This window comes from Pocillopora damicornis, chromosome 2, assembly GCF_964200805.1.
Source record: "Pocillopora damicornis chromosome 2, jaPocDami1.2, whole genome shotgun sequence".
Classification (NCBI taxonomy): domain Eukaryota; kingdom Metazoa; phylum Cnidaria; class Anthozoa; order Scleractinia; family Pocilloporidae; genus Pocillopora; species Pocillopora damicornis.
In genome coordinates this window covers 18,137,282-18,164,323 of record NC_142671.1, presented here as the reverse complement: position 1 = coordinate 18,164,323, position 27,042 = coordinate 18,137,282, and the positions used below count along the sequence as shown (strand labels likewise).

Sequence of the window (27,042 nt, the reverse complement as noted above, 5' to 3'; positions counted from 1 at the left end):
GAGCAGCTCTCTTAGAGTCATGCATTTGTGATGGCCAGTTTGAACGTTCAGACACTTCTCCCTTAGCGTGTTTGAAAGGGGTTTGTTTTGTGAAAACGCCTTCTTCTTCAGCAAGAATCCATAAAGTTTTCAATCGATTCTGTTTCTATTGATGGGTTTATTGTGGTCCTCGAGAGAGTTGCGTGTTTGATGGAGAGCGCGAAACACTATGTACGCTTTCCGTCAGGCAGAGTTGGTTGGTAAGCGCTTTTTGTGTGTCCGGGAGAAAAATACTCTTCGCCCAAACTCTCGATCAAGGCGTGTGGCAAACCCTTTGGACTATCAATGGAAAGTTGGAGTAATCAGGGTTTGCAGCGAAAAGGATTTCAATCATCCAGAGCTAAAGGTTAGGGAATTTTTTTTCAGTTTTCACTGTCGATGTGGACAACGTTGTAGCTGGTTGGCATTGCTTGCGACTGTTCATTGAACATACTAAGCATTTGTTTGAAAATGAGAGTCGATCTCCTAGAACAAAACGGTTTATTCTTAGCTGACTTTCCGCTAGTAGACAAAAGGTACATATTTAAGACTTTGAATAAACGGTACACCGGCTAAAATGCAACTGGTGTTGAATTGTTCACTCGTTAGTACTCTCCAATGAACTGAATATAAAAACTTCGTGAAAATGCAGGCTTTGTCAAAACCACCGGAGCATGAAATTTCTTAACGCTGAATCTATCCTGCAGTGAAGAGTTGAGTAACATTTCTCTGCTGACTAGATCACGTTAAATAACTTAATTCTTTTAAATGTATTAAATCTTGTGTCTAAATGAATACCAGTTCTTGAATGTGAAGTGACGACTTATCTTAAACGTGCGTGGTCGCGGGTTGAAATGTACATTAAATCCACTAACATTAGGAAATTGGTGTATTTTATTGGAATATTTGGATTTTATTTTAATTCCTTCGTAGTTCTATTCGTCTAATGATGTCTTTGATCGCGTGTCTTCAGCATCAACTGTTCTTGTATTGTGCCCGTAAACGAATAACTATTTATATGCCTTACTCGTTGGCTTTAGATATAAGTTCAACCGATCGTATCAATAGTTGTGCACAGATCTGTTGACCTCGTTTAATTATTACCCATACACCACTTAAATTAAGTAAAGGGTCGGAAACTGGAAGAAATTTCAAGCAGTGAAAGGGACATTATTGTAACCTTCACCAACATCAGCTTGTAATAAGATCAACAACAAAAGACAGGTATTAAACATGAATACTTGGACAATATTTTGATTTCTCTCCTATATTACATTGAGATTAGGTAATGGGGAATTAATGAAGGATGTAATTATACCAACAAGAAATTAAATTCTCCTAGTTCTATTCAGTGCTGAACACATTTTTTTGACTCATTGTATTTTGGCTATTGTGCTGCTTTAGAGGTCTGTCTCTGCACAATGAAGGTAACTGTTTTCAACTCACCAAACTATTAATGATTTTTTCAGGAAGACTTAAAATTTCTTCAAGGGTGCTTCATCAGCTTTATTCACAGTGTGTTTTGAGACCAGTTACAATGTTTGTTTATTTAAACAAAATACTTTGAAAGAGAGTTCCTTTTCCAACTGGACTGATCTAATAAAAAATTACCTAGTTAAATAAGCACTGTAAGAATTTCTCACCAAGACATTGGGGCTCTATGATTTTCAAAAAATAGCTGTGCTAGATATCTAAAAGACTGAGATTTTCCACTTGTTTTGATTGGTACAGAGCCCATCTGCATAAGTTCTGCTAAACCCACAACTAATTTAGATTATAGTAAAAATTTGTATATAATGCATGCTGTCATTGGTTAGGATTTTGGGAGAAGACTTGAAAAGTTTATTAGTCAATAGCCATCAGCATGTGATTACAAACTTTTTACAGTATCTTCCAGAGTTCCAGTTGGATTACTGAGGTGGCAAACTAATGGAAAGTTAATTCAATTGATTGACCAGATGGGATCATTTACAAGCATGATTATAGTATATGCCTTACATATGTTAGTCTGAAAACCAATTTAAATGTTTTGTTTTACTTCTCTATTGAAGGTCTTAGTTGAGTATGACGATGAAGAATGGACAACTAGGGAATGGCTTAAAATTCATGATGGAAGCTGGAGGTTATTTTTGGTGGAAAAGAGCATGGTATGGAGTCAGAGACCAGACCCCTCCAATCCAAAGAGACCTCTCCTTTGGCCAGCTTTGGTAGGAGAATTTTGTTATTTTGATTGAACCTTAGCAGTTGATTTTAAAAATTTATACCTAGGGCAGATAATCAACAAACTTCTGTTGTGTATGCATAGCATTGTGATGAATTTATAAAGCCTTGTAGCTCCATGTTCATCACTGTACTGGATGGGGTATCTCAGTAGTCCATCATTGTAACATACAGATCATTTGTAGCTTAAAATGTGGGACCATGTGCAGTACCATTTAATAAACTTGTGTGACCCAAGCATAGGGCTTATTTTGGTAAAGGTGGTACATATTGTTGAACCTGTATTAAGCAGTTGCCCATGGAGAATGGTGGAGTGACCACTTAACACAGGTTCCACAGAATAGGGATATTTGAAAAAAATGATGACTCCCAATTCATGCTCTGACTGACCATTTAATGCACAAAAACTTGCTCAAAAATACAACTAACATTGATTTTGGGAGCTTAAGATGGTACTGCTTAATACAGGTTCAACTGTATTTAAAGGTGGTGCTAATTCAAATATTATTTTTTATTCCAAACAATGACAACAAGGATATTTTGTTATAAAAAAAAAAAACATTCAAAATACCATTTATTGTCATGTTGTGGAGGAAATTGGCTTGCCCTTTTCACTGGCCTGTTCTGTCAAATTCACTCCTTCTCTGTTCCTCTGCAGGAGTTCAGGTAATGAAGCTGATAAGGATACTTAATTCTACTATTTTTATGTTTCATTATATGATATTAAAGAAACAGCAAATGAACATTTAATGTAGACTAAACTGAACCATAGCATGAACTTGTTTTATACCATGGAGACTCAGAAGGCTGTTGTGCTATGAGTTTCATTTCCATTGTCAAAGAAGTCTTAAAACTTTGAGATCATATTTAACGCCTACACCAGACTAAATCAATTGTTTTTAGTCTTACCTACATGTACCACTTTAATGGGGGTTAGTTATGTAAATATATTTTTTTAATTACTCTGTGCCTTAAAGCTTTAATTTCAACTCTCTCTTTACAGACATTTGTCCCCCTTGTTGATAAACATGGTTTGAGTGATGAAGAACGGCCTGTTCCAGTGGAGTTTGTGGGGGATCATGAAAGGTGCATCATGATAAATCTACTTTCATTATTTTTTTTTTTTTTTGCCAAATGCCTCTATGCAGATGTGACTATGAGAGACTTTACAAGGGAGAGATGTGTATATATATATAAGGTGGCACACAACAGGGAATTTGAAATATAAAGCAAGAATTTAAAATAATTTTGAATTGTTCATCAGCATGAAAAAATTATGTTGAACATCTGGTATTCTTCCAACTTCCAGCTGTTATCTATGTCTATATCATTTTTGGAAAAGGATGGAATTTTTTTTTTTTTTTTTCAGAGGGAGGGATATTTATTTAAGAGGGTTGTTCACTAAATTTCAAAGGTCTGGATGAAGTGTCCCTTAGAAAATAGTGTTAAGTAGAGACAGGCTATGTGTAGGATATGGCTGCAAGGTATTCAAGAAATTTAAACATTCATAGACAAGTAGTATGTTAATCAATATTTTTGAGGTGAGTTTTCTGTTAAGCGAGCAACACACTTGGTGATTTTATACCCTGTTTGTCATGATCAGGGAAAGTAATCAAGTGTGCCCAGGCAACAAATGCAATTTTTACCATCTCTACCAAAGGCATACATGTATAAAATCACTGACATCTGACATGTCAGAAAGAGGCATTTTACGCCGGGGATCAAATTATAGCAATTGGCAAATTAAATCATCAAGCAAGTCACTGGCTTTACATTCTCTGTTTGCATTTGAGCTAATCCTTAATTTTGCTTCTCTCTTGTAGAGCATTCTTGCGGAGTGATGAGTTCCGTCCATATGGTCAGGTATTACTGAATGTTACAAATCTTTGTTGTGAAATATGTAATGTTTTCTGGATTGATAAAGTTTTTTAGCCCCATTGCTCAATAGCAGTTATTACGATTGCTTATAGCACAACCATATCAGTGCTCATTTTTAAAATAGCATGTAGTTCCAAGAAATTTCTTTGTCATGGGTAAACTTTGTCAACCTTTTCCATAAGGGTGACAATTTTGTCAGTACTTTTATGGACTTTGATCAGCCCCCTTTGTTGAAAATTCTAAGCAATTTTCGATGTGAATAAGGCATTAAGACCAATATAGTGGAAAAGAAAAGAGCAATGGTTGTTTTCCATTATAAAATAGCATGCATACAAAATTTAGTTTGTTTATGTTGACCTCTTGTAGGATGATGATGCTCTCCATCCAGTCCTAAGAAATAATGTGGCTGTAGTACGCGAACTGCAAGGATGGCAGCTCTTGCAGAAGTCTCAGTCAATTCTTATGAAAGGTAGTTCTTTTACAATGCAAACACTGCAGCATTTTGTTATTTATAGAACCCTCTTTCCTTTTTGCTATGGCTTCACATTTTACACATTTGTTTTCTATGTTTTAATTTTCCTCTACATTGAAGTTTGGTACATGTAACTTTTATAGTACTTGTGGCTGAGTTACATTTTGAGGGAAAGTTAGCAATAAATGTACCTTACATAAGTGTTTAACCCCCTTAAAATATGCCTGAGATTAACTCTCTAGTGATGTTGTGGATCAATGTTTTATTAAGTCAAAAAACTTTTTGTTTTCTTCTTTTGTTATAATGAAATATCTTACCTTGCACAACCAAAAAGGTTTGGCTGGAGAATGTACAAAAAAATGTTGGTAGAAAATGTTTTGCTTGGGATTAAAATTAAACTTCAACATTAATAAAATTTTTTGTTTTAAGGTCCCTTCACCTTAACTGGTTTTAGAGTCAAAGTTTACAGGTGAGTTTCCTCATAGTTGTCTGGACACAGATCCGTTGTTTTTACTCATTGAGGCCTTTGTTAAGGATCATTTCATGTCTCAGATAACCATATTCCAGAAGAGACATCCACCTAAACTGACAATGAAGTGTAAGACTAACAGACTATCAGAACTCTGTCATTACATTATACCAATAAAAAGAAAGTTAACTCCTGAAATCATTCAATTTTATCTACAGCATTAAAAAGTGTAGGATTTGATTTGACACTTTTGTATGTGTGGCCAGGTTACTGAGTTGTTTCAAAATGGCAGCAGCCTCTGTCAGATTTTAAGGATCTAGGAAGATGTTTGAATTATGATTACATTATTATTTTTGTAATGTAGGCAAAGCTGCCGGCAGTGGTTTTCAGCTGTAATAACAGCACATGACATTGTTTCCAGGGTAGGTGATATGTAAATGAAATTTGTACAATTGCACTATAGTACACATGCTAGGAATTGTTTCATATAATGCCATATGTTTCTCAAATCACCCATTGTAATGTTATTATATTGCAGTTTATCACAAATTTCCAAACAGGCCTGCACGCAATATCTTAGTTAATCTTTTTTCAGGAGAAATTCATAGAATTATGGAAAATATAATTGCTCTGGAAACAAACTCTTCTAGAAAAGATTCAAACCTTTACAAGACAGGGAGAGAGTGGATGACACATTTCAAATTTTTATTACTACTGTAATGTTATTTTTTTAATTTCACAGTTCATTCACATTTTAAGGATTGTTTTGTGTTAAATGTGGTCACAATAAGCCTATAGATGGGGGAGATATTAACCATTTACACCTAAAATCAGTATGTACATTCTCCATACTGCTCTTAATACATTTCCTAAGGTGTTGACAAGGACAATTTGTATACCAATCAAAAGCTTCTTTTGTTGGTGATCGTTTTCTTCATTCTCATGACCCTAACATGTGATTCAGGGCTGATATAGTAGGGAGAAATTTGATGCTAGTCACTCTTAGGGTTTAAAGGATTTAAGGAGAATAAGCTCAACTTTAGAGTAACCATAATATTATTATAAAATTATCAGAAATTACCACCAACTTTTTAACTATACTTTTCAGGAGTTAAGTGTTATGGATGACACAGTATTGCAGACTCACAGAGTTGATCCAACACTTGTCCAAGTTATTCTTCTGGCAAATGGTAAGTATATGTAAGTTAATTGTGCATGGCAAAGGTCACTGCTAGTAAAGGTACTATCAATTTTTTCCTCTTTTAATTTGCTTATTCATATCTTGTTAAGTCCTTGTATTGGGAGTCTCAAACAAAAAAGCACTAAAAAAAAATGACTGGCTACAAAAAACCTTAGGAGAACACTGAATGACATCTTTCTGCGTGAGATTTGAGAACTTTACATATCAAGTTGGTCATGGAGTATTGGCTTTGATCTATAATTGTGTATGACATATGTGCTTTTGGTTCTTATTTGCAGAGGCAGAACTAGATAGTTTGTTGCGAGGGGAGCTAAACGTAGTGAGAGTTTTGCCAATGAGACAACACCGCCACTCACAAGTTGTTATCACTGCTCCTTTGACAACACACTCAACATCTGGTTCTCTTTCTTCATCACCATCGGTAGGAAATTTTCTGGATTTCTAACAAAAAATGTGACTGGTTCACTCCTCTCCAGTAAACATCCCCAAATACATGTTTTTTTTTTTCATGAAATGCTTACCCTCATTTTTCTTGCTTTCCTTGGTGTGTAGACATGGCAGTTGTATTCTGGATTATCACAAGACAATAACACAAACAACCTGGCAAATATCACGACACCAGTTTACCAATCAGCTTTAGCTTCCACAAGTGCTAGATTGAACACTGCATGTTCATCCTCTAACTCACATGGGATAAGGCATGGCAAAGAGAGGAGAAAGTCCACTGAAACAAGGTGCACTATTTATATACAGTTCTATTGCCGCAGCAGTATTTATATATAGTTCTATTGTCGCAGTGGTATTTATATAAAGTTTCAGTGCTGAAGTGGTATTTACGTAAAGTTCTATTGCTGCACAAGGGACTGTACCTGACATGTAATTTTTTTATCACTATAATCATTGTTATTCCTTCCAATCCTCAGGAGAAAATAAGGCTACCCCCTCCTTCTCTCTTTTCAGACATTTGTTTGATCTTAATTTTTTCAACTATTCTCCCTGTCTGCCACACATCAATTCTCTTTGTTTTTGGTTGTAATTTCAGAAACATCCTCAATTCAACGAGCTTCACATTTTTCATATTATCAATATACAAATTGACGTGATTTACCAAATATGGATTGTGTACAATTCACTTATTTTGCTTTTGCTAACAGTAGTTCAATATATTTGCAGTAAAAATTGAAAAAACAGTATGCATTTTTGTCTTTTTCTCCCTCTCTGTAAGAAATAGGACACCTTCTGCTTGCAAAATTACAAGGTCAAACTCAAACAGCCCAGTTCCATCCAACGATACTCTTAAACCAGCATCACAAACACCTCAGTCATCTTTCACATCTTCGGTGGCCACTCCCCTGATGTCAAACCATCTAACAGCACCTCACTCACATAACCAACTCAGCAACAAGACTTCACCCCCAGATGCAACTATTTCTCCTGCAAAGAACTCTAGTTCCTCAAGTTCTGTTGGATCACCTCCGTCAAGTTTTCCAAAGAAATCACCTCTTAAACAACAAATGTCACCAAAAACATCACCACCATCAGTGTTATCCTATAATTCTTCACCTGCCTCCAATGCTAGCATGAGTGCTATGGGTAGTCCCTTTAGAGCCCATCCATTCTGTTCTTCTCCTGATTTATCATCTGTGGCAAGCATGGCAAGTCCTATGGCTGGAATATCCCACATGGGCATGTGTTCTCCAGGTCATGCAGCACATTCAAGATCACAAGGTCCTCATCCTCTCTACCCACATACCATGGGACTTAACATCTCACCCAATCAGCTATATGCATTGCAATGCCAACAGCAGCAGCAAATGCCAGCACAAGAGCAGCAGGAGTATCTCACCAAGTTGCGGCATCAGCACTACCAAAGTCTGCTACAACAGTATCAGATGCACTGTTATCAACTTCAACTGATGGTACAGCAACAAGAGCTCATCCAGCAGATGCCACTCACTGCAGAACAACAGCATATTCTAGCAGAACACTACAACCAGCTCCTTTATCAATTTCAATGTGCACAGATCTTTCAGCAGTTAGCAGCTGTCACTCAAGAGGAGCAGTTGTCTAACTTTCATTCTGTTGAGGGTGACATTCACTCTCTTCCGGAAAGGATACAGCAGCGACTGCGAGAAGCACAGCAACAACAGAAACAGTGGTTGCAGGAACTCACACCTAGGCTTGAGCCAAAGCAGCTGCACACACTTTTCACATGTTTACAACAGAAGAGTATGACAGCCAAGGAAATAGAACAGCTTTACTCTTTACTGCTACAGCAACAACAGGAGCAGAAAAGACTAACACATGCACAGAGGGAGACGCCAGAGTGCGAACAGCAGAAGCAGAAACTACAGCAATGTCATCAGCAATATCAGGTCATTTGAAGTCACAATTATTTAGTGATATGCCCCCCTCAGGAAATTATGAGCTGAATTTTACCCTCCATAGTGTAGAGAGAAATGTTGTCGAGAGTTTTACTTTCAAAGACTATTTTCCTCTTTTTTTTAAGCTTTCTCCTTTGATCTTCGGGCAATTATTTAACCCCTTATATTGATTGACTTCTAATTTCTCCTTATGGTATCAACCCTGAATCAAATATGAAGGTCGTGAGAGTAAAGGAAATGATCACCAATTTAAGAAGCTCCTGATTGTTAAACAAATTCTCCTTGTCAGTACTATAGGAAATGTAAAGCGAACAGTGTGGAGATTATGAATACTAGGGTTAGGGTGTGAAAGGTTAAAAAGAAGAGTAACTTTAGATGGCCTCTATGGCAACTGAATATAGAGATGGAGAGTTCCCAAAACCTTTGAAGACAAGAAGGAAAAATCATGATATTTTCAAGTAGAAGCTTGTTTTGCATTCTGAGAATAAAACTGATGTAAGGTTTTCTTTGAAAACAACAGGAACATTTACAGAAATTTCTCCAATTACCGAAATCCCCATCCTCAACTCAAGTTGTTGAAACTAAGCAGGAACCCAAGCAGGAACCTAAGCCGGAGGCATCGTGCAGCAGTTCCTCGCCTTCACGAAATGCCTCGCCATCAACTCTCTCGCCATCACCAAGTTCATCGACATTCACCGTACACCATTTACCCAGCTTAAAAGAAAAAGCTGCTTCTCCAAAAGGCATCAGTGAAGATAAATCTGAAATTGAACCAAGTGCAGGGGTATCCTCTTCCGAGAGTCCAAAGCTTACTGAAAGCAAAAATGTGGAGGAGATAGAGTTGACATCTACTACAACAACTGGAGATGGACAGTCTCTTCTCGAGAAACTGTTACAACATCACTTGAAGGCTGTGGAGAATAACAGAAAAGAATCGTCAACAAAGGTTTGAAAATATTTTGTATTGGATTGTTTTCCCTTTTTTTTCTTTCAACCGAAAAAATTAAGATATAAACTGGGATGCAAGACCAGTAGCACATGCTTTTGAGATACTTTGGTTTTTCGAGATACTTTAATAAATCTATAGTTAAAGAAGGTAAGTGAATCTCATTCTTCCCTTAGTTATTTATGTCCGATTTCTTAACCGTTTCATTCTCAAGATCTACTTGTCAATTCTCCCCCCTTAGCTGCTACACATTTCCTTGTAAATAAGTCACGAGAATTTGGTGGTAAATCATGGAAACAACTTCTACCTGATGAGTTGGGGTGTTCTCATTACCTGTTTGCTGGATAACGTGTGGGAGAAGTTACATGTTAATCACTCCTGGGGGGTTAAAGGGTTGAGTTAACTCATAAGAGTGACAGTAGAAATGTTTTCGTTTAGACAAAGAAATCGAAAGTTGAAGAAAAGAGGGGTAAACGGCGAAGGAGGTCAACAGAATCCAAGGATGATAGTCTGGCTCAAAGAGACAGCGAGATGATAAAACGTTCTCCTTCAGTTTCTTTCTCGTCTGAAGGAGATTCCACGAATGTCATTTCATCATCATTAACAGTCGGGGATGGCCCAAATTCGTCTTCAAATAAATTATCTCTCGAAAAAAGGGAAGAGGTCCTCAATAATAAGAATTTTCATGAAAATTCAAGTTTTGGTGAGGTGGACAACAATCACGGAAAAGAAAGAAGTGGTATGGCGGTCACTATCAAAGAGGGCGATAAAACAGCTTTAAAGACAGAAGGGGAAACATCTGCATCAGAAAAAGAGAGAAATAGTGGTAAGAGTAAACCAAATGAACAGTCAGCTGATACACGAAAAGGAGTCTTCTATGAGGATGCTGCACCATGGATCCCAGATGAGGCAACTCACGATGTGCCTCAGACAGTCAGACTAAGCAGCAATGTAACTGAGTCTATAGAAAGTTTCACTGGCGCTCGGAAGGATTTCAAAAAAGAATCATCAACGGTCCTAGGTGGAAGGGGTTCAGAGGAAATGTTTGTTAATGACACAACATCTAAAAATCCGAACATTGTAACTTTAGAGGGAGGAAAGATGGTTGCACAAGGGAGAAACGACCCCATTGTCCCTAAAGTCAGTTCCACTAACGATAAGAAAGAGATGATTCAAGGGACAACAGTAAAGATTTCAAAGAAGGGATCTACAAAGAGTCTAAGTAAAGACTCTTTAAATGTACAATTGTTGAGTTCCAGCTGTAATAGCGCTACTGATTTAGGTACGCCTTCCGTGAACGTTAAGGACAGGAAGGACTCGGAGCGAATGGATGTTGAGAGCAAGGAGATCGATACCTCTGTTGCAAAACAGAAACCCTCCTTGAGTTCAGAAGTGACGCCTTTGTTCACGAAAAGTTTTCTCTCGATGTCATCTTCAAATTCTGCTGACCATAATGGGGAGTTATTTAGTGGCGAAGGACTTAAAACGTATTTAAGAAAAGTCACTCCTAATAAACGGAAATTGGGCACGGAAGATAACTTTGTAGAGGACAATTCAATTGCGAAAAAAGCTTTGACGATGGGCAACAAGGGATCACCTGAGACTGACCGCTTGAAAGATATCATTCCTAACAACAGCAAAGTAGAACTTGCCAAAAGATTAAACAAAAAGTTTGCAAATTCGCATCTGGAGGAAAAAACTTTACAAAGTCAACACCAACTCAGTGTTTCTTCGTCAGAAAGGACTAAAGCTTCGAGGAAAAACTCAGCTGATGCAAACAACGTGCTAACGAAGAGATCAAGGCGGGAGGAAATCATGTCCTCTGACGTTGATGACGCTCGACATAAGACTGATGTAAAACTGCAAATCAAAGATAACATTACAAGGGAGGAAGATAAAAATCGTGTGGATTCTGTAAGTTTTGTTGCTGATCAAGTTGTTAATGAAATATCGATAAATCATAGCCCGACTGCGAAAGATGCGCCGGGCGACCAATTTGGGGCTGTAAAGGTGAACTCTGAAAGACAAAACAGCAGAAGTAAAGAGAAAATCAGGGAGATCACGAGCAAGAAAAAAGAGTTAAAATCAAGAGAGGAGAGGAATAAAGAGAGACAGCAAAGAGGTGTTGGTTTACCCTCTGTTTGTGTTAAAGAACCAGATACTGCAGACAGTCTTGAAACAGTGGTGGATTCAGTACTAGACGAAGAAATTGCTCTTATTTATAAAGCGGATGGTGAGTACTGTGAATTGATATTTACAAAGCTAATTAATTGCTTTCCAATTTCAGTCATCATTTGTTCGGCATTGAATTCGTAAATCTAAAACAAACATTGGTCGGCTCTTTTGAATAGTCACGCACTTGCGATACAGGGGTCAGAAATTATAACCCTTTGTGCTTTATAAAGAGTGCTGTCCAAGCATTATTTTATTGGTCTAAGCGATATCACAACTTCATGTAGATCTCTAAACTACGAACAGTCCCTGCTTTTGCGAGTTGGAAAAAAAAGTGAAAACAAAAGTTGGTGTTCACGCAACGCGTGAAACTCTGTGAATGGGGCGCAATCTTTTTTTGGTGACTTTGTTTTCCTACTCGCGCGATTGACTTATGTCGAATAGAAGGGAGTAGTCGAGCAGATCTCTTGCATAGAGTCAGCTGCGCAACTGTTAAGGTTCCCAACTGAAAGATACGTGTAATAGCAGCTTCAAAACTAACTCAAGATGATTTGTATTGTTAACGAGAATCACAGTCAAACAATACCAGTGAAATTTGTTTACCTAGCTGAAAAAAATGTGTTCTCTATCATACAGAAGAACAAGACAATGAGAGTTTGTTGGCAACCTCTGAGACTAATGCTATAGGTAAGAAGATTGCATCGTTCTTTCAGATATTCGTTACTGTTTCAAAATTATATCATACGCTTTCAGTGTAAGATACACTTGATAAACAAGTATTGATAATATAACTAGAAGAAAACACAAATTGTGACAGAAGTAAGTATGCAAGAATGGGAGATTCGCAATGGGAACGGACCAGAGAGTAAAATATGAACATGACATGCTGGTCTGCTGGATGATTTTCTTTCTACTTCATTGGGATATGAAGATATGAAAGGTGCATGGGAGGAAACTGAATAAAACACTCCTGCCACATATGAACAGAACATTTTTCTACACACAATAACTAAGTGGTTTACCTTTCACATAAAAAAGGGGGTGCGAGGGTGAGTTTCTTAAGAGTTTCTTAGCCCTTTAAACCCCAACATCAGAATACACATTCTCCATACTCTTCTCTATATATTTCCTTATGTGCCGACAAAGAGAATTTCTTAAACAGTCATGAGCTTCTTGAGTTGGTGATCATTTGCTATGTTCTTATTACCTTAATGATTGATTCAGGGGGTGATACTGTGAGGAGAAATTGGATGCTGGTCACTCTTAGGGATTAAAGGGTTAAGAAACTCGCGTGATGCGTCGGTGAAGGTTATCACCCGATACTTTGGTTTCATGAAATGAGTGGATGATAAACAAGTATGCCACGAGCGCACGTTGGATATGAGATGATACGGTCCTTGTTGGCGATAATCATCTCGTATTCAGCAAGCGCGAGTGCAATGATTGTTTTATTAAAAACGCCGCAAAATATGGATAAATCCTCCCAACTTTATTGTGTAAGAACAAACGTAATGTTACAATGTACGAAAACACTATCGGGTCATCTGATCTTCATGCGCGTGCATGGTATAATGGCTCATAACCCATTATGGCTAAGCCAATGAAAACTCTTGAATTGCATTATCCAATGATCGAGTTTTTAATAATGTAAAGAGTTTCTAAGGCTGACGTTTCGAGCGTTAGTCCTTGATCAGAGCATTCTAGCTATCATAGCATATAAAGTAACATTTCCTTGTCATCCTGTTATCTCGTGAAAGCAGTTAAAACTGAAGAAAGACCGGTAACACCTGTAAAAGAGAAAGAGAAGGAAAAAGGGAAAGGAGTAACCGTCAGTTCTGGAAAGGAAGCTGCGCCACCGAGGGGACGAGGACGACCGAGAAAAAAGGAAGTTAAGAAAATCGTAGATGAAAGTGAGTTTTGATGCTACCAAAGAGAAAACGCTTTTACATCTAATAATTGAGCCAAATTAAAGCAGAACTTTGTTTATGTTAGGTTGTAATTAATTATACCGCATTGCCGACTTGTGATGTTATATCTTTTAGGGCAAGTTCTCCTTAAAAACACCATACAATTTTGCTTCAAATCTGGAAAGATAGCCCGAAAAATTTGTTTTTACTTTTCCCGAAAAATAGAGAGTGTTCCCGGTTTAATTGTGAATTTGAAAATATGTTAAAGCTTCCTTACCTCTTCACGACTTCGTTTGCCAATTGGTGGAAAACTCATACTGAAACGTAACGTCAACGCAGCTTGCACTTCTTCCTCACAAAATCTCTCTTTTGCGCGCTGGCGCATTTCCTGGGGACTAAGCTTCAAAGGTGTATCAACTACCTCAGTTGGTACATTGAAGAAAACCGAAGAATGAACTGAACTGAACATTTCTTAATACTTTTGCAGGCGATTCGACTTCACCGAGTTCAGAACAATACTTTTTGCAGGTATGTGGAGAGGTTTGCGTTAACTTTTCATCGTGTGCGTACCAGGATTACAAAGATGATAAGTGGATTATGGAATGTAATCCGGCCTACAGGGGAATGATAACCAAAGGGCGAGGGGGAGAGAAAGGGAGGGGAAGAAATATATTTTATTTTATGCTGCTACCATTAAAAAAGCGATCAGAGTTGAAATGAGATTCTATAGAAGTCTAATTTTAAGTGAGAATTTGTCATTAAGAGGCCAGATCGAAGAAACGATAATTAAAACAAGCTATTTAGAGAAAACTGTTGGAAGAAGAACGCTTGATTATTTTTTAAGGTTTATTTAAAGAAGCAAGAGCCCATTCAGGTTATACATGTACGAGAATAAATGGTTAGTGCTGTTTGCAGAAATGAAATGCATCACCAAAAAGCCTACAAATGTTAGTCAGTTATGAAACCGTTGTTTCAACTCAAAGCATACTTAACACTGCTTTGACAGCTGGTTCTGAAAAGACTTGCTTTCTCGTCTGCCGTTTTAGGACCGAATTTGTGCCAGTTTACCTGACCTGCCTAAGTGTAGAGATTGCAGAGAGCACCCCAGTCAGAGGAATGGATTGGATTGCTGTAGATTTAACTCGTTCAGAAGGTGAATACATGTTATTACTTAATGTACTTCCATGTTCAATCCGTCTCACCACGAGCGTTGGACAAAGAAAAAATATGACACTACCGCGAGGAATCGAACCCCAGACCTTCGGATTTCGCGTACATGAACAATGAAGAGTAAAAAATTTTCTGATAGGAATGTTGCTCCTTGGTTTCCAGTGCCAGAGTCAAAAACTTTCGAATCTGGCAGTTTGTTAGATGCGCGGCGAAGCAAACCTCGTTATAGTGCTTAGACATCTTTCCCTAGTTTTAAGTAATTTTTTTTCCGTTGGTAAAGGTTGAGAAAGAAGAAAAATGGCACCATCTTATCGGCTGGTTTCCAGCTGCCCGAAGATGCCGCTGCAGAAGACTTTTTACCTTGGGTAGCACAGGACAAAGGTTTGTATGCAGTTCTTCACACACTTTCTTACCCGAGTTGAAACATCGCAGTAAGTATTTTGGGTCCTTCTGATGCTTCATAACATTATAAGACTCAGTATGTCGGGATAGATAAACCCTACAAGTAAGTAAAGATTATAAAGGAGTGAGACTGCATAAGATGGACATGGGTTGCGGATGGTAGAAACCCAAATGTTACGGAGCTATTTTAACAACCTTGAGTCTCGATCTTACAGCTTTGTCAAAAATCATGATGTTTGTTGTTAGATGTTTCTTTTCTGATTCAGCCCGTTCTCGAACGTAATTTTTTGTTGCACTGAGAACATTTTGATCTGTTTTCTTACAGTCGACAGGCTCGACAAGAAGACTTCTCTTTACATCTTATATAATATCGGAGATCAATTTTGCTCCGTGATGCAGGAAGAAAAGAAGGCGATTACTTGTGTGGAAACAGATGGTAAACAAGGTAAGGCAAGAGTTTTTTATGCGTTTTTGGGCAATTTCCGTTTTGCTTTGTTTTGTTTTGTTTTTCATAGTAGCTTTCGTAGAAAGATTTTTTCTTTCATAGCTTTTTAATTGCTTTTCTCGAGCCAGCACCAGTGTGTGATTGGTGCAGATAGAAATAAAATTGTATACTCTCTTTCCTCATCAGTGACTGTGGCATACAAACGAGCTGTTCAAGGTGTAAGGGAAATGTGTGATGTGTGTGCGACAACTATTTTCAATGTACACTGGGTGTGCCACAGGTGTGGGTTCGGTGTGTGCCTGGATTGCTACAAACTTCGTGTTCAGGAACGAGAGAGGCAGTCTGGTAAGTTTTGGGATACTACGCCGCTCAAGTCAAACTGTAAACCTAACAGGATGTAGAGGTGGTTGGAAAAAATTGGTAAAATCAAATTAGAGTAGCCTTTCGTCAGAGCGAACGACGAAGGGCTAACGTTTTAAACGTAAGCTTTGAAACTCTTTACGGTGGCCAATTCACATTATCAACTGAGTCGATAATACTAAATTACACTGTATTCTTTGCTCGGCTATTCAATCAAGCTAGTGATGATAGTCTTGAATGTTTCTGTTTCGGAAGGGCATAATCTGTTTTTCTTACTGCTCTAAATCTCCTGTTTACAGGCCTTGCTGGGAAGCGAGTGTTTGAATTCAAGTGGGTTATGTGCTGTCCGGGAATTTGTCACCAGCCAAAGTTCTTATCTGTGGCTCAGATTATTCCTAAAACAGGTGAATTCAGTACATTTACTGTGCGATTAGTACTTAAGTCGTCTAGTTAGTCTCTGCTAGGGTAGAACGCATCAAACTAAAACAATTTAAGTCTCTAATCTGGCGACGCATGCATGCATTTAAAATGACAGTAACATATTCGCATGGAAAAGAAAGTTCAACTTTTCTAATGAAGCAAAAGCGACCGAATGCAAAGAGAACGTGTCGTGGAACCATTTTTTAGCTTAAGGGTACGACGTAGGCCTAAAACTTTTCTCTTATTAAGAATGAAATTAAATAGTTCACCGTCTATTGACCTTACAGTCTTATCTGACCTTGGAGACGAACTGCACAGAGCCAGAGAAGTATGGAAGATTAGCAAAACATGCCCATGTGAGGAGATCGATGACGATGACGAGGACAATGATGATGGTACGGAAACTGGACTCTCCAATGAGGAGTTGACCCAGGTTGAAGAAAATGGCGTTGATGCTTGCAAAGAAACAAGCGACACCATTGTGAAAACGGAACCTTTGTCCATTTCTTCGAGCCAAACAGCGGGTGCAGGAGATAGCGAGTCCAGTTTTGAGGATGACGTCAACCTGATCTGCGATGAAAGTTTGGGCATTGACTCGCCGGCTGACCAAGAGCAGGAGTGGCTTACCGAAGAAAAGCGGAGAAATCACTTTTACAAGAAGGCTGGGTTTGGTCTAGTCGAAGCCAAGCCGCAGAAGGCTAAGAAAGTCTCATCTGGTTTAAGTTTGTTAATGGATTACAGCTCATCGAGGGAAGTGTCCCCTTGCGACTCACCTGTCAAAGATGTAAAACCCGCAGCAGGGATGTTCAACTTTTCATTGGGTGGTAACGGTGGCAGTTTTTCTGGTCTAGATCTTCTTGCTTTGGCCTGTGAGAGAAATGGAGAGGATTTCTCTATGGATAACACCTTCCGTTTGAACGCTGAGAGTAAGACGGAAATGGATACAACAAACTTCAACCCACTGAACAAACGAGATGACAACAGGACTACAGATGGTAATTATTTTGATGTAAAGAAATCTAAAGTAACGCCATTGTAGAAAAAATTAGGAAAAAAATTAAGAAAACCAAACAAGTCACACCTTGAGCCCGTTCCCCGAAGGCCCCGGTAGTTACTGGTCCCAGAAAGCGGATTTTCGTCTGGAGTACTTTCCTTAAAGATCGAGATATTGATGGTTTTGATATTCAACCAACTAAAACTCAAGCTGCTGTTCTATAGATGTAGACTAGAAAATAAGATTTCAAGTCCCCTAAGTTACCGGTTTTCTGAGAAACGGGCCCGAGCAGACATGCATTCAACACTGTGTAATGTTTCGCTCTCACTAGTAATTCTCTCCACAAGTGCCATGTACTTCGGTGTAAATTAGTAGATAGAATTTGGCTTCGTAGCAACAACCTTGACTAACTCCAAGTAATGAGGGTTGCTACATACTCCTCACCAGTTTAATAGACAATGTACTGAAAATGTGACGGGACTTTCCATGTTAATCTCTTCTGGGAGTTACATGTTACGGGTGAACGCACGTCGTTGGGCAAAGACTAGACAAGTCCCCCGCTCTAGACGTCTATTTCCTCTCATATTTTTTTTCATATTTGATTCTTACCATGTTCTTATGTCAGTTCCCGGCCCAGTCGCCACAACTTGTGAATCGACAAGTGCCGAATATTCTGAAGAGGTACGAAGCCACGCGGTCGCCCCAGTCCTGGACTCACCCGAGGCTGTACCCCATTCTTGGTTGTGCGATGGCCGTTTGTTGAGACTCCACGATCCCAGACATCCAGGAAACTTGAAAGCTTTTGAGGCTCGGTGGAAAAAGGGCGAGGTAAACACTCTTGTTTGGCCAGTAACAGTTGGGATATTTATTGCGTTCTCTTTGTCCTCCCGTTATTGAGTAACCTCAAAAATCATTAATGAGTAGGGTGTTCGATCGTGTTCATGCGGAAGGTTAGTTTTCGTGTGTGTTTTCGCGTTGACGTGTTTGTATGTAAGCTATGGCTTTGGTGCTTCTTGATGAGCTTCTTGCTTGTTCATGATATTATGAGCGTTTCAATGGAAACGCTGAGTACTGTCTGCAAGTTAGAAACGAAAAGAAGGTAATAAATATTTCAGTCAATTTACTAATTTCTTAGTGGTAAATTACGCTGATGTTGCAAAATCCAAACCTCGTTTGACCCTGGAATGACCGTGACGTTGTTCTTTGTTACTAGCCTGTTCTGGTCAGCCAAGTGGACAAATACTTGAACCTGGATATTTGGACTCCAAAAGCATTTGGCGAGGAGTTTGGTAAGTTACGTGACACTTAGAAAGATACAATGAAGTATCTGTCACGCAACACATTTTGCACAACCTTGTAAGATAGCTTCGCGATAAGGATGCGTGTAAAAGAGATGTTAAGTCCTCTGGCCTGAATACAGAGAGGTGAGAGGCATTGATGAGTAATAGAGCGGAGTTAGGTAGAGAATACTTAACTAAAGAACAGCACATCACCTTGGTAACGAAAGAGCATAGGGAAAAGTCGGCTACAATATTTTAACGACCCTGTTTGAGGCACAGCCTACCTTCCAGAATTGGGATCGTGTCTGTAAATCTGACATTGGATTGTATAGCTATGGTAAGCCTTGTTTCTGTCCGTGAAAACCTCAAAGTGCACTGAATCTTCGAACGTTTTCCGACCGATGCGTGCTATTACCACCAGATAAATGAACTAAATACCTAGATTTAGAGTTGGTCAAGATTGCAACGCAACCCTCTCTGCTTAACTGTAGCCTGACATTTTTACAGCTATTGACTAAAGGAGTTCACTTAAAGTTCTTGTGTGTGGTTCGCGGAGTTATGTGCAATAAGCGGTCTTTTCTTTACAGGTTCTGAAATTTCTGATGTAGTGAACTGCAGGAATGGAGTGGTAGTCGAGCGCTTTAAAGTTGGTGATTTTTGGCAGGGATTTGAGAGCATAAAAGGTGTATAAATACTCTACAGTATTTCTTCTGTTTGTGATACATACGATGTATTATTATTATCATTATTATTATATTACTGTTGTGTTTTTTGTTTTTGTTTTTGTGTAAATGTCGTTTTTGCAATTTATTTGTTGTTTTTGGAATTAACCATCGTTTAAACTCTGTCCAACTAGATCGTCCTTTGGATAGCAATGGCGAACCAATGCTGTTAAAACTCAAGGTATCTTACCTCCTAGCTATTTATGTTTTTTCTCCTTTTCTGTCAAATCTCCTATTTGGTGCGAGGTCCAGTAAGGAGGGCTCTTACTCCATCTCCGCGCATGAATACCTTGATTCTAGCATACTTCTCATCCATGCTCGTTTGATTACAGGACTGGCCACCGAAAGACGACTTTAGTGAAAAGCTGCCCACCCGGTAATCCTTTTTTTTTTTGCTCAGTTTGTGGTTTAACGTATTTTTGTCCCGAAATACATCTCTCCCGTAGAATAAGTTAGTTTATGCGTTAAAATTGATGGGTTTTTTTTCTTGTTGTTGTTCTCGTTATTTAAAAGGTTTGAAGATCTGATGAACAATGTCCCTTTACCAGAATACACAAGGAGAGATGGCTCACGAAATTTAGTCTCGAGGTATTCTTCAATTTCACGTGAACCGTTACTTTGCAATGGGTGATCATTGTTGTTTGTTTGAAGTGAGAAAGGTTTAGACTCGGAGCGAATTAGGCTGCATCTATAATATATATAAATTATACCAGCAAAGTATCCATTAGCTGAGAACAGTTTACTTTCACAGTGCCTCTCATGAGAGGGATTTTTAAAGGAAGGGGGGGGGGGTCACACAGTGTCGAACAGAGGGTACTAACCAGATTGTTATCTCGACCTCCATGCCGTATTTTACTAAATGTGTCAAAAAAAGCTCACAAAGGGGCTGGGGGGGGGGAGAGCAAGGACAACCCAGCCCCCCTAACTACGCCCTTGATCCCAGTAGTATAAATTAGACCCGCGAACTGTCAGGGTAGCCCGATAAAATACTTGGTGGGTAATCTTGCCATGGACTGGCATCCCATCCAGGGGTAGTAGTAATACTCTTAGCTGCTTCATGCTATGGAAACCGGTATTAGCTCCGACCAGATAAGCCACTAGGCTCCATTTCAGTTTTCACCTTCGAACACTTGTGAACGACACTTGTCGAGGAGAGCGAGCTTGACGGTGGAGAATGTCTGAAACCCTTGGCAATTTCCTCGACAAGTGTACTTATTGAGTACTATCTACAGCAGCAAATTTTGTGTTTGACGAATTCCATGATCAGAACCTGGTATTTTTGTTTGTGGACAGTGGGTATTGTTAAAGAAAAACGTGTTCCTTTCTCAACCAGGTCTATTCCTTACTCTCTTATCTCACTACACAACGGCTTGTGGCTCTGATAGTGCATGTTCGTGAAACGAAAAGATAATTTAGCGTTTTCTTTTTTTTTTTTTTTTTTTCCCAATTTACTGTAGGTTACCAGACTTCTTTGTCAAGCCAGATTTAGGGCCAAAAATGTACAACGCGTATGGTAAGGTTTCATTGTCGTGAATGTTATTATCACTTGTCGTCATTAAAGTGCTTTTTCGGTCAACACACGTAAATCTTTTGAAATGCTTTCCTGTCAGTATTTTGTATCTCTCTATTTTTTTTTTTTTTCAATTTGACGATAGATTAGGTTCGTTCTTCGCCTCTCTCGAGTACTGTCCTCGTTTTCCTCGAAAGAGCGTGGCTCATTTCTCGAACAGCGGCTGGTCATCGAGCCAAACAAGATACATGTAAAGCGAAAAATACCAAGCTAATATTGAGACGTAGCTCCTTTCTCCCATCAGATTTGTTTATTGTATATTCAGCCTCTTATCAATCAAATAACGTTTCCTTTACTGTTAAATCGATTTGGCGAATGGTTCTTAAAGGCTGTGTGCTACTCTACTACTACCATTGGTAACTTGCTTCATTATCAATGACTGTGTCTCAGTTGGACTGTGTTTTTTTCAGGTTCCGCAGCATGTCCTAAGGAAGGAACAACGAACCTTCATCTGGATATGTCAGATGCTGTTAATATCATGGTTAGTAGCATTGCGTAGAGAGAAGTGTTCTTTGGTACTTTGTTTTTTTCCTCCTTTTATAAGAACAATGACGGTGTAGTGTCCTATCACCTGCACACATTTATCGCCTGATTCCTCGCCGATGAACTTCTTTAGGACGCTCTTTTCGAGTCGCACTTCGTTTAATGCAGCCAATTTGCCAACTGGGCAATGTTTCCGATCATAGCAAGCTTGTTCCTCGCGTTTCGGGACTGTTAACCAAAAGGACCATTGATAATATGGGCGAATTTAGCCGATGCGATGGCTGTTTGCTGATACATGCATAGTGGACTGGTCATGTGCAATGACATCACTTATCACACACCAGAAACTAGAGACAGTACAGCGTTAGTTACCGATGTAATACCAGCGTAATAACGCCTTTATCGTTTTGCAGGTGTACGTTGGAGTGCCGAAAGATGAAGGAGCCGGTGATAAGGAAAGACAAGGTAGATTGTTAAAAAATATATTGTTGCGTTTATATAGTGTAGATGTGAAGGAATCTCTTTTCAAACAAGGGTTTTATACATTGAAGGTGTCAGAGGCAAGTTGATACTATCTCTGTCGTGAGACTTGTAGTCAGTTATCCTGGAGACTTAAGTTTCTACTAATCACCGTAATTTCAAATTTTACCGCACAAGTTATTGATATAGAAGATAAATTGCGACAAAATGTTTAGGTGAATTTCAATTACACACTTATGGCGATAGTTTTAACTTTAATTAAATGGAGCGTATTCGTGTATGGTCATCTTCATTATACGCAATACAGTGAGGAGTGCACTTCGCGCTCTCATGCCGACTGTGTTGGCTGTGTGCTATGGAGACGACAGGTTCCTAATCGAAAAATGGGAGGAGGCCGTATTGAACAAGAGAAAGATGGTCACGAATTTTTATGATTTTCTATTATGCTTTTAGCCCTAATATTTCAATATCCTCCGTTCCTTTTGTCAGATGCCATCAGAGCAGTGGACGAAGCGTGTGACGAGTCTCAGAGGACACGAGTCCGGAATGAAACAGCCAGAATTGTAAGCATAAGTTTCAACTTCTTAGATCTTTTGCAAAGGCTCTCCTGGGTTCTGATCTAGGAACTGGTAACATAAGAAGAAGCTGAACGATCAGAGCAGTCAAAATGGCTTGGAGCTTTAGAGCGTTTCGTCTAATTTTTATCAGAATTCCATCGGAATATTGATGAAGTCGAAGAATTCATAGAGGTTGGCAGGCAGTTCTGATTGATAACAAACTTGTCATTTTGAATGGACAAGTCTGGTTGGTCTGTTAATCCGTGGTATGTATCTAAATGCTTTGCTTTTTTCAGGGGGCTCTGTGGCACATCTATGCAGCAGAAGATGCGGATAAGATCAGGGATTGTCTCCGCGCGGTGAGTGTCTCGTTCTTGTCCTCGAAAAGTACGACATGCTGCGGCCAAAAAAAGAAAAAACGGAACTGTTGTATGTTCTGTTACGCCGTGTCTCATCGTTTGTAGTGATCCGTTTATCTAGATCCCATAGTTTAACTCTATTTTTGCTTATGTTCTGTCAGTAAAACGTTTTCAAGTTAGAAGAACCTTATGAACGTTAAGAACTGTTTCTCACGCATATGATATTTATTTTGTCTTAATTCAGGTGGCCAAAGAACGGAAGATGAAATATTCCGCTCATCACGACCCCATACACGATCAGGTTTCTGTTGTTACTCTGTCCTTTTACTTGTTTATTTGTTTGTTACGTCAACTGGATGAAACGCGAAGACCGAGTTCTTCTTTTTCATTTAAATCCTTATTCAGTTAGAAATTTAGCTTTTCTGTACTCCTTGATTTTCTGTCAAACGTTCAAGTCTTTTACGACGCCTTACTAATTGGAAGACTTAGATTACTCAGTAGAAAGCAGAGTAAGTCAGCAGGAAAGAAGGATAACTTTTTGGAGAATGTTGTTTTCAAGAGAGAACTAAACTACTTTTGTTGTTTTTGCAGTGTTTTTACCTGGATCATGAAATCAGACAGAGACTGAAAGGGGAATATGGAGTGGAAGGCTGGGCGATCTGTCAGTGCCTCGGTGATTCTGTGTTCATTCCAGCTGGAGCCCCTCATCAGGTACTTTATCAGTAAGTTGTATCGGAGCGAGTTTCTCTCGAAGCAGTGTACGAGTTGGGGCTGAGTGCTGGCCATGGTTATCTTGCTTAATTTATGATCAAAATGCTAGAATTTAATCTTTCACAGTACCTCTACTTAGGATCATTTATGGGACAACATGTAGATACGATTTAGTTTCGCGCACTTTAAGAAAAATTATTGAGGTACCTGTCAATCGGAAGCAATGTGGGATTCCATTGGTTATGTTATACTATGCTATGGGATTGGTCTAAAAAACTCGCGCCGCGATCCTAGCAAATCAGGTAATAAGCTGAAACCAAGGGCGGCATGGTCACCCTTGTGAGTACGTGTACTTGTTTGGCGTTTTGACAGGCCCCATGTGATATTCCTTTTTGTACTAATCGGCTATCATGATAACTTGGGTTTTGGGGTTTTGATTGATGACTCCCTATCGAAAGTTACTCTAATTCTTTGACTCTCGCAGAGTTATGATTTATGTCTTATGACCAATAGCTTAACATAAGTTTACAATCGTAATAAAACACGAAATTCAAAAAGCGTCATTTTCTTACTTCAAAATACATTATTTCAGCTGTTAAATTAATTACTTTTCATTTTAGGTTCGAAATCTCTATAGCTGCGTTAAGGTGGCTGAGGACTTTGTTTCTCCAGAGGTAGGACTAGTATTTGTTTGTTATGTGTTCCTGTTGTTTTTCAAGGCGGGTGGGGGAAGGTGAGAGGAGAGGGGGGGAGGGAAGGGGGGATCCTGATTTGATTTTAAGGCATGCTACGAAGGAAACTACAAAGTGTGTTGAAATGTCCTTGTTTGGCTGATTTTACACGGTTAGGCGTTATTTTAATCGTGCTGTTTGTGTTTACATCATAGCGTATTGATCACTGTTTCCGGATGACTCAAGAGTTTCGTCACCTGTCAGACAAACACACAAACCACGAGGACAAGCTACAGGTAAATTCTTTTACTTGGGTCAGTCATTCAGTCCGTCTGTCAGTCCATTAGTCAGCAAGTCAGTCAGTTAGACAGTTATTCACTCAACACGTCATCCAAAAAAACCGTCATCCAGACAGACAGTTAGTAAGTCAGTCAGTCAAACAGTAAGCCAGTCAGTTAGTCTGTTCGGTCAGGTAGTCAGTCATCCAGACAGACAAACAGTCAGCCAGCCAGCCAGTCAGTCTGTCTGTCTGTCTGTCTGTTTGTTTGTCAGCCGCCCAGTCAGACAGTCAGTCGGTCATTCATGCGATCAGTCAGTCTGTCCATCGTAAGTAGTTTCTTCTCTTTTCCCCTCAAGGTTAAGAACATCATCTTCCATGCAGTGAAGGACGCTCTTCATTCCCTTAAATATCACGAACAAGAAATCACCGACAAAACACAGAATTCATCGGATGGAATACACTGAATCCTTAATGTTAAGTTTTACTATCTTTGTATAGTTAAGCTTGCAAGTATCGCTAATCTGACAAATAAGTTATAACTAAGTTTTAACCTTTTCATATATATTCCGTCAAAGTTTAAAATAGTTGTTAAGTGTTATACGCTCTCCCTTCTAGTAATAACTCTTAGATTTTAAGCGAAAAAACATAGTTTACTTTCATCTCTAGCATATGGTATTATTAAACGCAGAATATGAGCGTAGCAGGACTTTCCAGACCCGCCTCTCGCCAGCCCGCTCAGCTCAAGGCTTCATACTGTTACGCGGCGGAAAAACGCTGGTACCAAAGTACGCGGGCTTGCTGGCAGGTAGACTACTTGACTGCCAAACGAACATTAGTTATTTAAAATTTGTATTCATCACACATTTGCATTAATCCAAGTTCGACTAGTATTTTATTCATAAAAAGCACGCGAATATCTGGTTCTAAGTCAATTTATTCAGAGTGTGTCCAGAATATATTATGTTATCTCAGAGTATGAAAAGTATGCTTTATCAATAATCTCAGTGTTCCAGATTTGAAGTTAAAGCAGTATATAGATAGGAGGATGGACTTACTCCAAAACAATGGTTGTATTTTCATTTTGTTTCTGTTGTAACTCCATTCTTCCGTTATTGTAGTTCAGTGTAGCAAAGAATGACTTTCGTTTCCCGGAAGAAGATTTCTCGCCGAACTTGTAGATATTCTTCCTTAGCTTAAAAGAACTAGTTGACAGTCAATTTTTTTTTCACACTGAGAGTTATTCCCTTGCTCTTCAACTCCAAAGACATGAATAGTGATTCTCCTTTCCAGTCGCTAAACATTTTCTTGCTAATTAGTTAAGAGAAATTTATGTTTCATCAGGATGAAATCCGCAAGCGGATTCTTTTGTCTTTTCTCATCACCTGGTTCTTTAGATAATTTATTGAAGTTGTAAGGAGAAATTACATGCTAGTCAGTTCTTGGAGTTGAAGAGTGTAAACCACCAAGGTGTTACTTCCAGTCAGAGGTGCTCTCCAAATGTTTTTCAATTTTATCCGAGTTACCTTTTTTATTCGTAAACTTACGTATACTCTTGATTTTTTGTCGTTTTCCTTTTTTTTTTTTTTTTTTTTTTTTGTCTTCTCTAGAATATAAAGATTTTGTATACCTAGCAAAATATTCTTGTCTTACGATGTTGTCACCTCCGATGTGAATCGCAGCTTTTCAGCTATGCACTGCCAATCGTCTTTAGACAATTTTTTTTTAGAATGCAAAAAGAAAATTCAAACATGACGTAGCGCCTTTCATGACTGTCTTACTCAAACTGATCACCTGTGGTCGGTTTTTTTCTTGCGTGATGGTTGGATTTCCACACTGCTTTACTAAGTGTTTTTAGTGCATATTATTTTAGGAAACATCTCTTTCACAGTTGTTATGTAATAAGTACAGATAATAGGTTTTCGAGTGAACAATATCGCACCGCACCAAGCTAATTATAATATACTTTACAAATTTAAGTACAGTTTCTTGCGCAGCCGTTACCTGAGTCGTCACGCAACGCACACGGTCGCATTACGAGTCACACAGCAGATGCAACGAGACTTATAGTCAAAAAAAACTTCTTGCCAAAGTGATGAGGAGGTAACCGGCTAAAGAACCACTTAACTATTGTATATACATTTCCTGATAAAAACTTTTGACACTTGAAGAGCCAATGTTATGATCGAACTACTTTTATTAATTACTGTGGTGGCTAGAGTCTTCTTGCCGGTACCTCATCAAATACTTTGTTGCATAAGAAGGAGAAGCGTTTTGCTCTCCTCTTCGCAGTCTTCGTAGCTTCGCAGTCTTCAGTTTTGTATTATTGAGTTGTTTGGTGTAAATAGAGCAACTGGGAGCTTTCTCTTTATTGGTTTGTATATTTTCAGCTTTATTCTACAAACGCAGCATATGCGCACAGCTTTTGGCTGCTTGAAAATAAAGGTATTTTTGTATAGACAAAATATGAAGTG

General features: G+C 38.8%; 1 protein-coding gene across 4 annotated transcripts; it reads left to right on the top strand.

Moving 5' to 3' along the window:
• On the top strand, positions 1–27,042 carry LOC113681645 (uncharacterized). 4 transcript variants are annotated; one of them, XM_027198753.2, is made up of 38 exons: positions 1–385; positions 2,070–2,225; positions 3,242–3,324; positions 4,062–4,101; positions 4,483–4,585; positions 5,018–5,057; positions 5,422–5,479; positions 6,166–6,247; positions 6,537–6,679; positions 6,811–6,992; positions 7,484–8,633; positions 9,163–9,588; positions 10,027–11,821; positions 12,397–12,447; positions 13,521–13,670; positions 14,155–14,195; positions 14,714–14,820; positions 15,118–15,218; positions 15,565–15,684; positions 15,871–16,029; positions 16,344–16,448; positions 16,752–17,459; positions 18,084–18,286; positions 18,672–18,747; positions 19,326–19,421; positions 19,595–19,641; positions 19,793–19,836; positions 19,974–20,048; positions 20,918–20,973; positions 21,441–21,511; positions 21,927–21,978; positions 22,483–22,556; positions 22,847–22,909; positions 23,154–23,210; positions 23,501–23,620; positions 24,241–24,294; positions 24,507–24,587; positions 24,928–27,042. In XM_027198753.2, exons 1-38 carry the CDS (start codon positions 209–211, stop codon positions 25,033–25,035), a joined length of 7,254 nt encoding a protein of 2,417 aa, XP_027054554.2. In that variant the 5' UTR covers positions 1–208; the 3' UTR covers positions 25,036–27,042. The 4 variants fall into 4 exon arrangements, with proteins under 4 accessions (XP_027054554.2, XP_089052106.1, XP_027054555.2 ...); XM_089195980.1 differs by having other exon boundaries at positions 13,518–13,670; XM_027198754.2 differs by having other exon boundaries at positions 5–385; positions 7,490–8,633.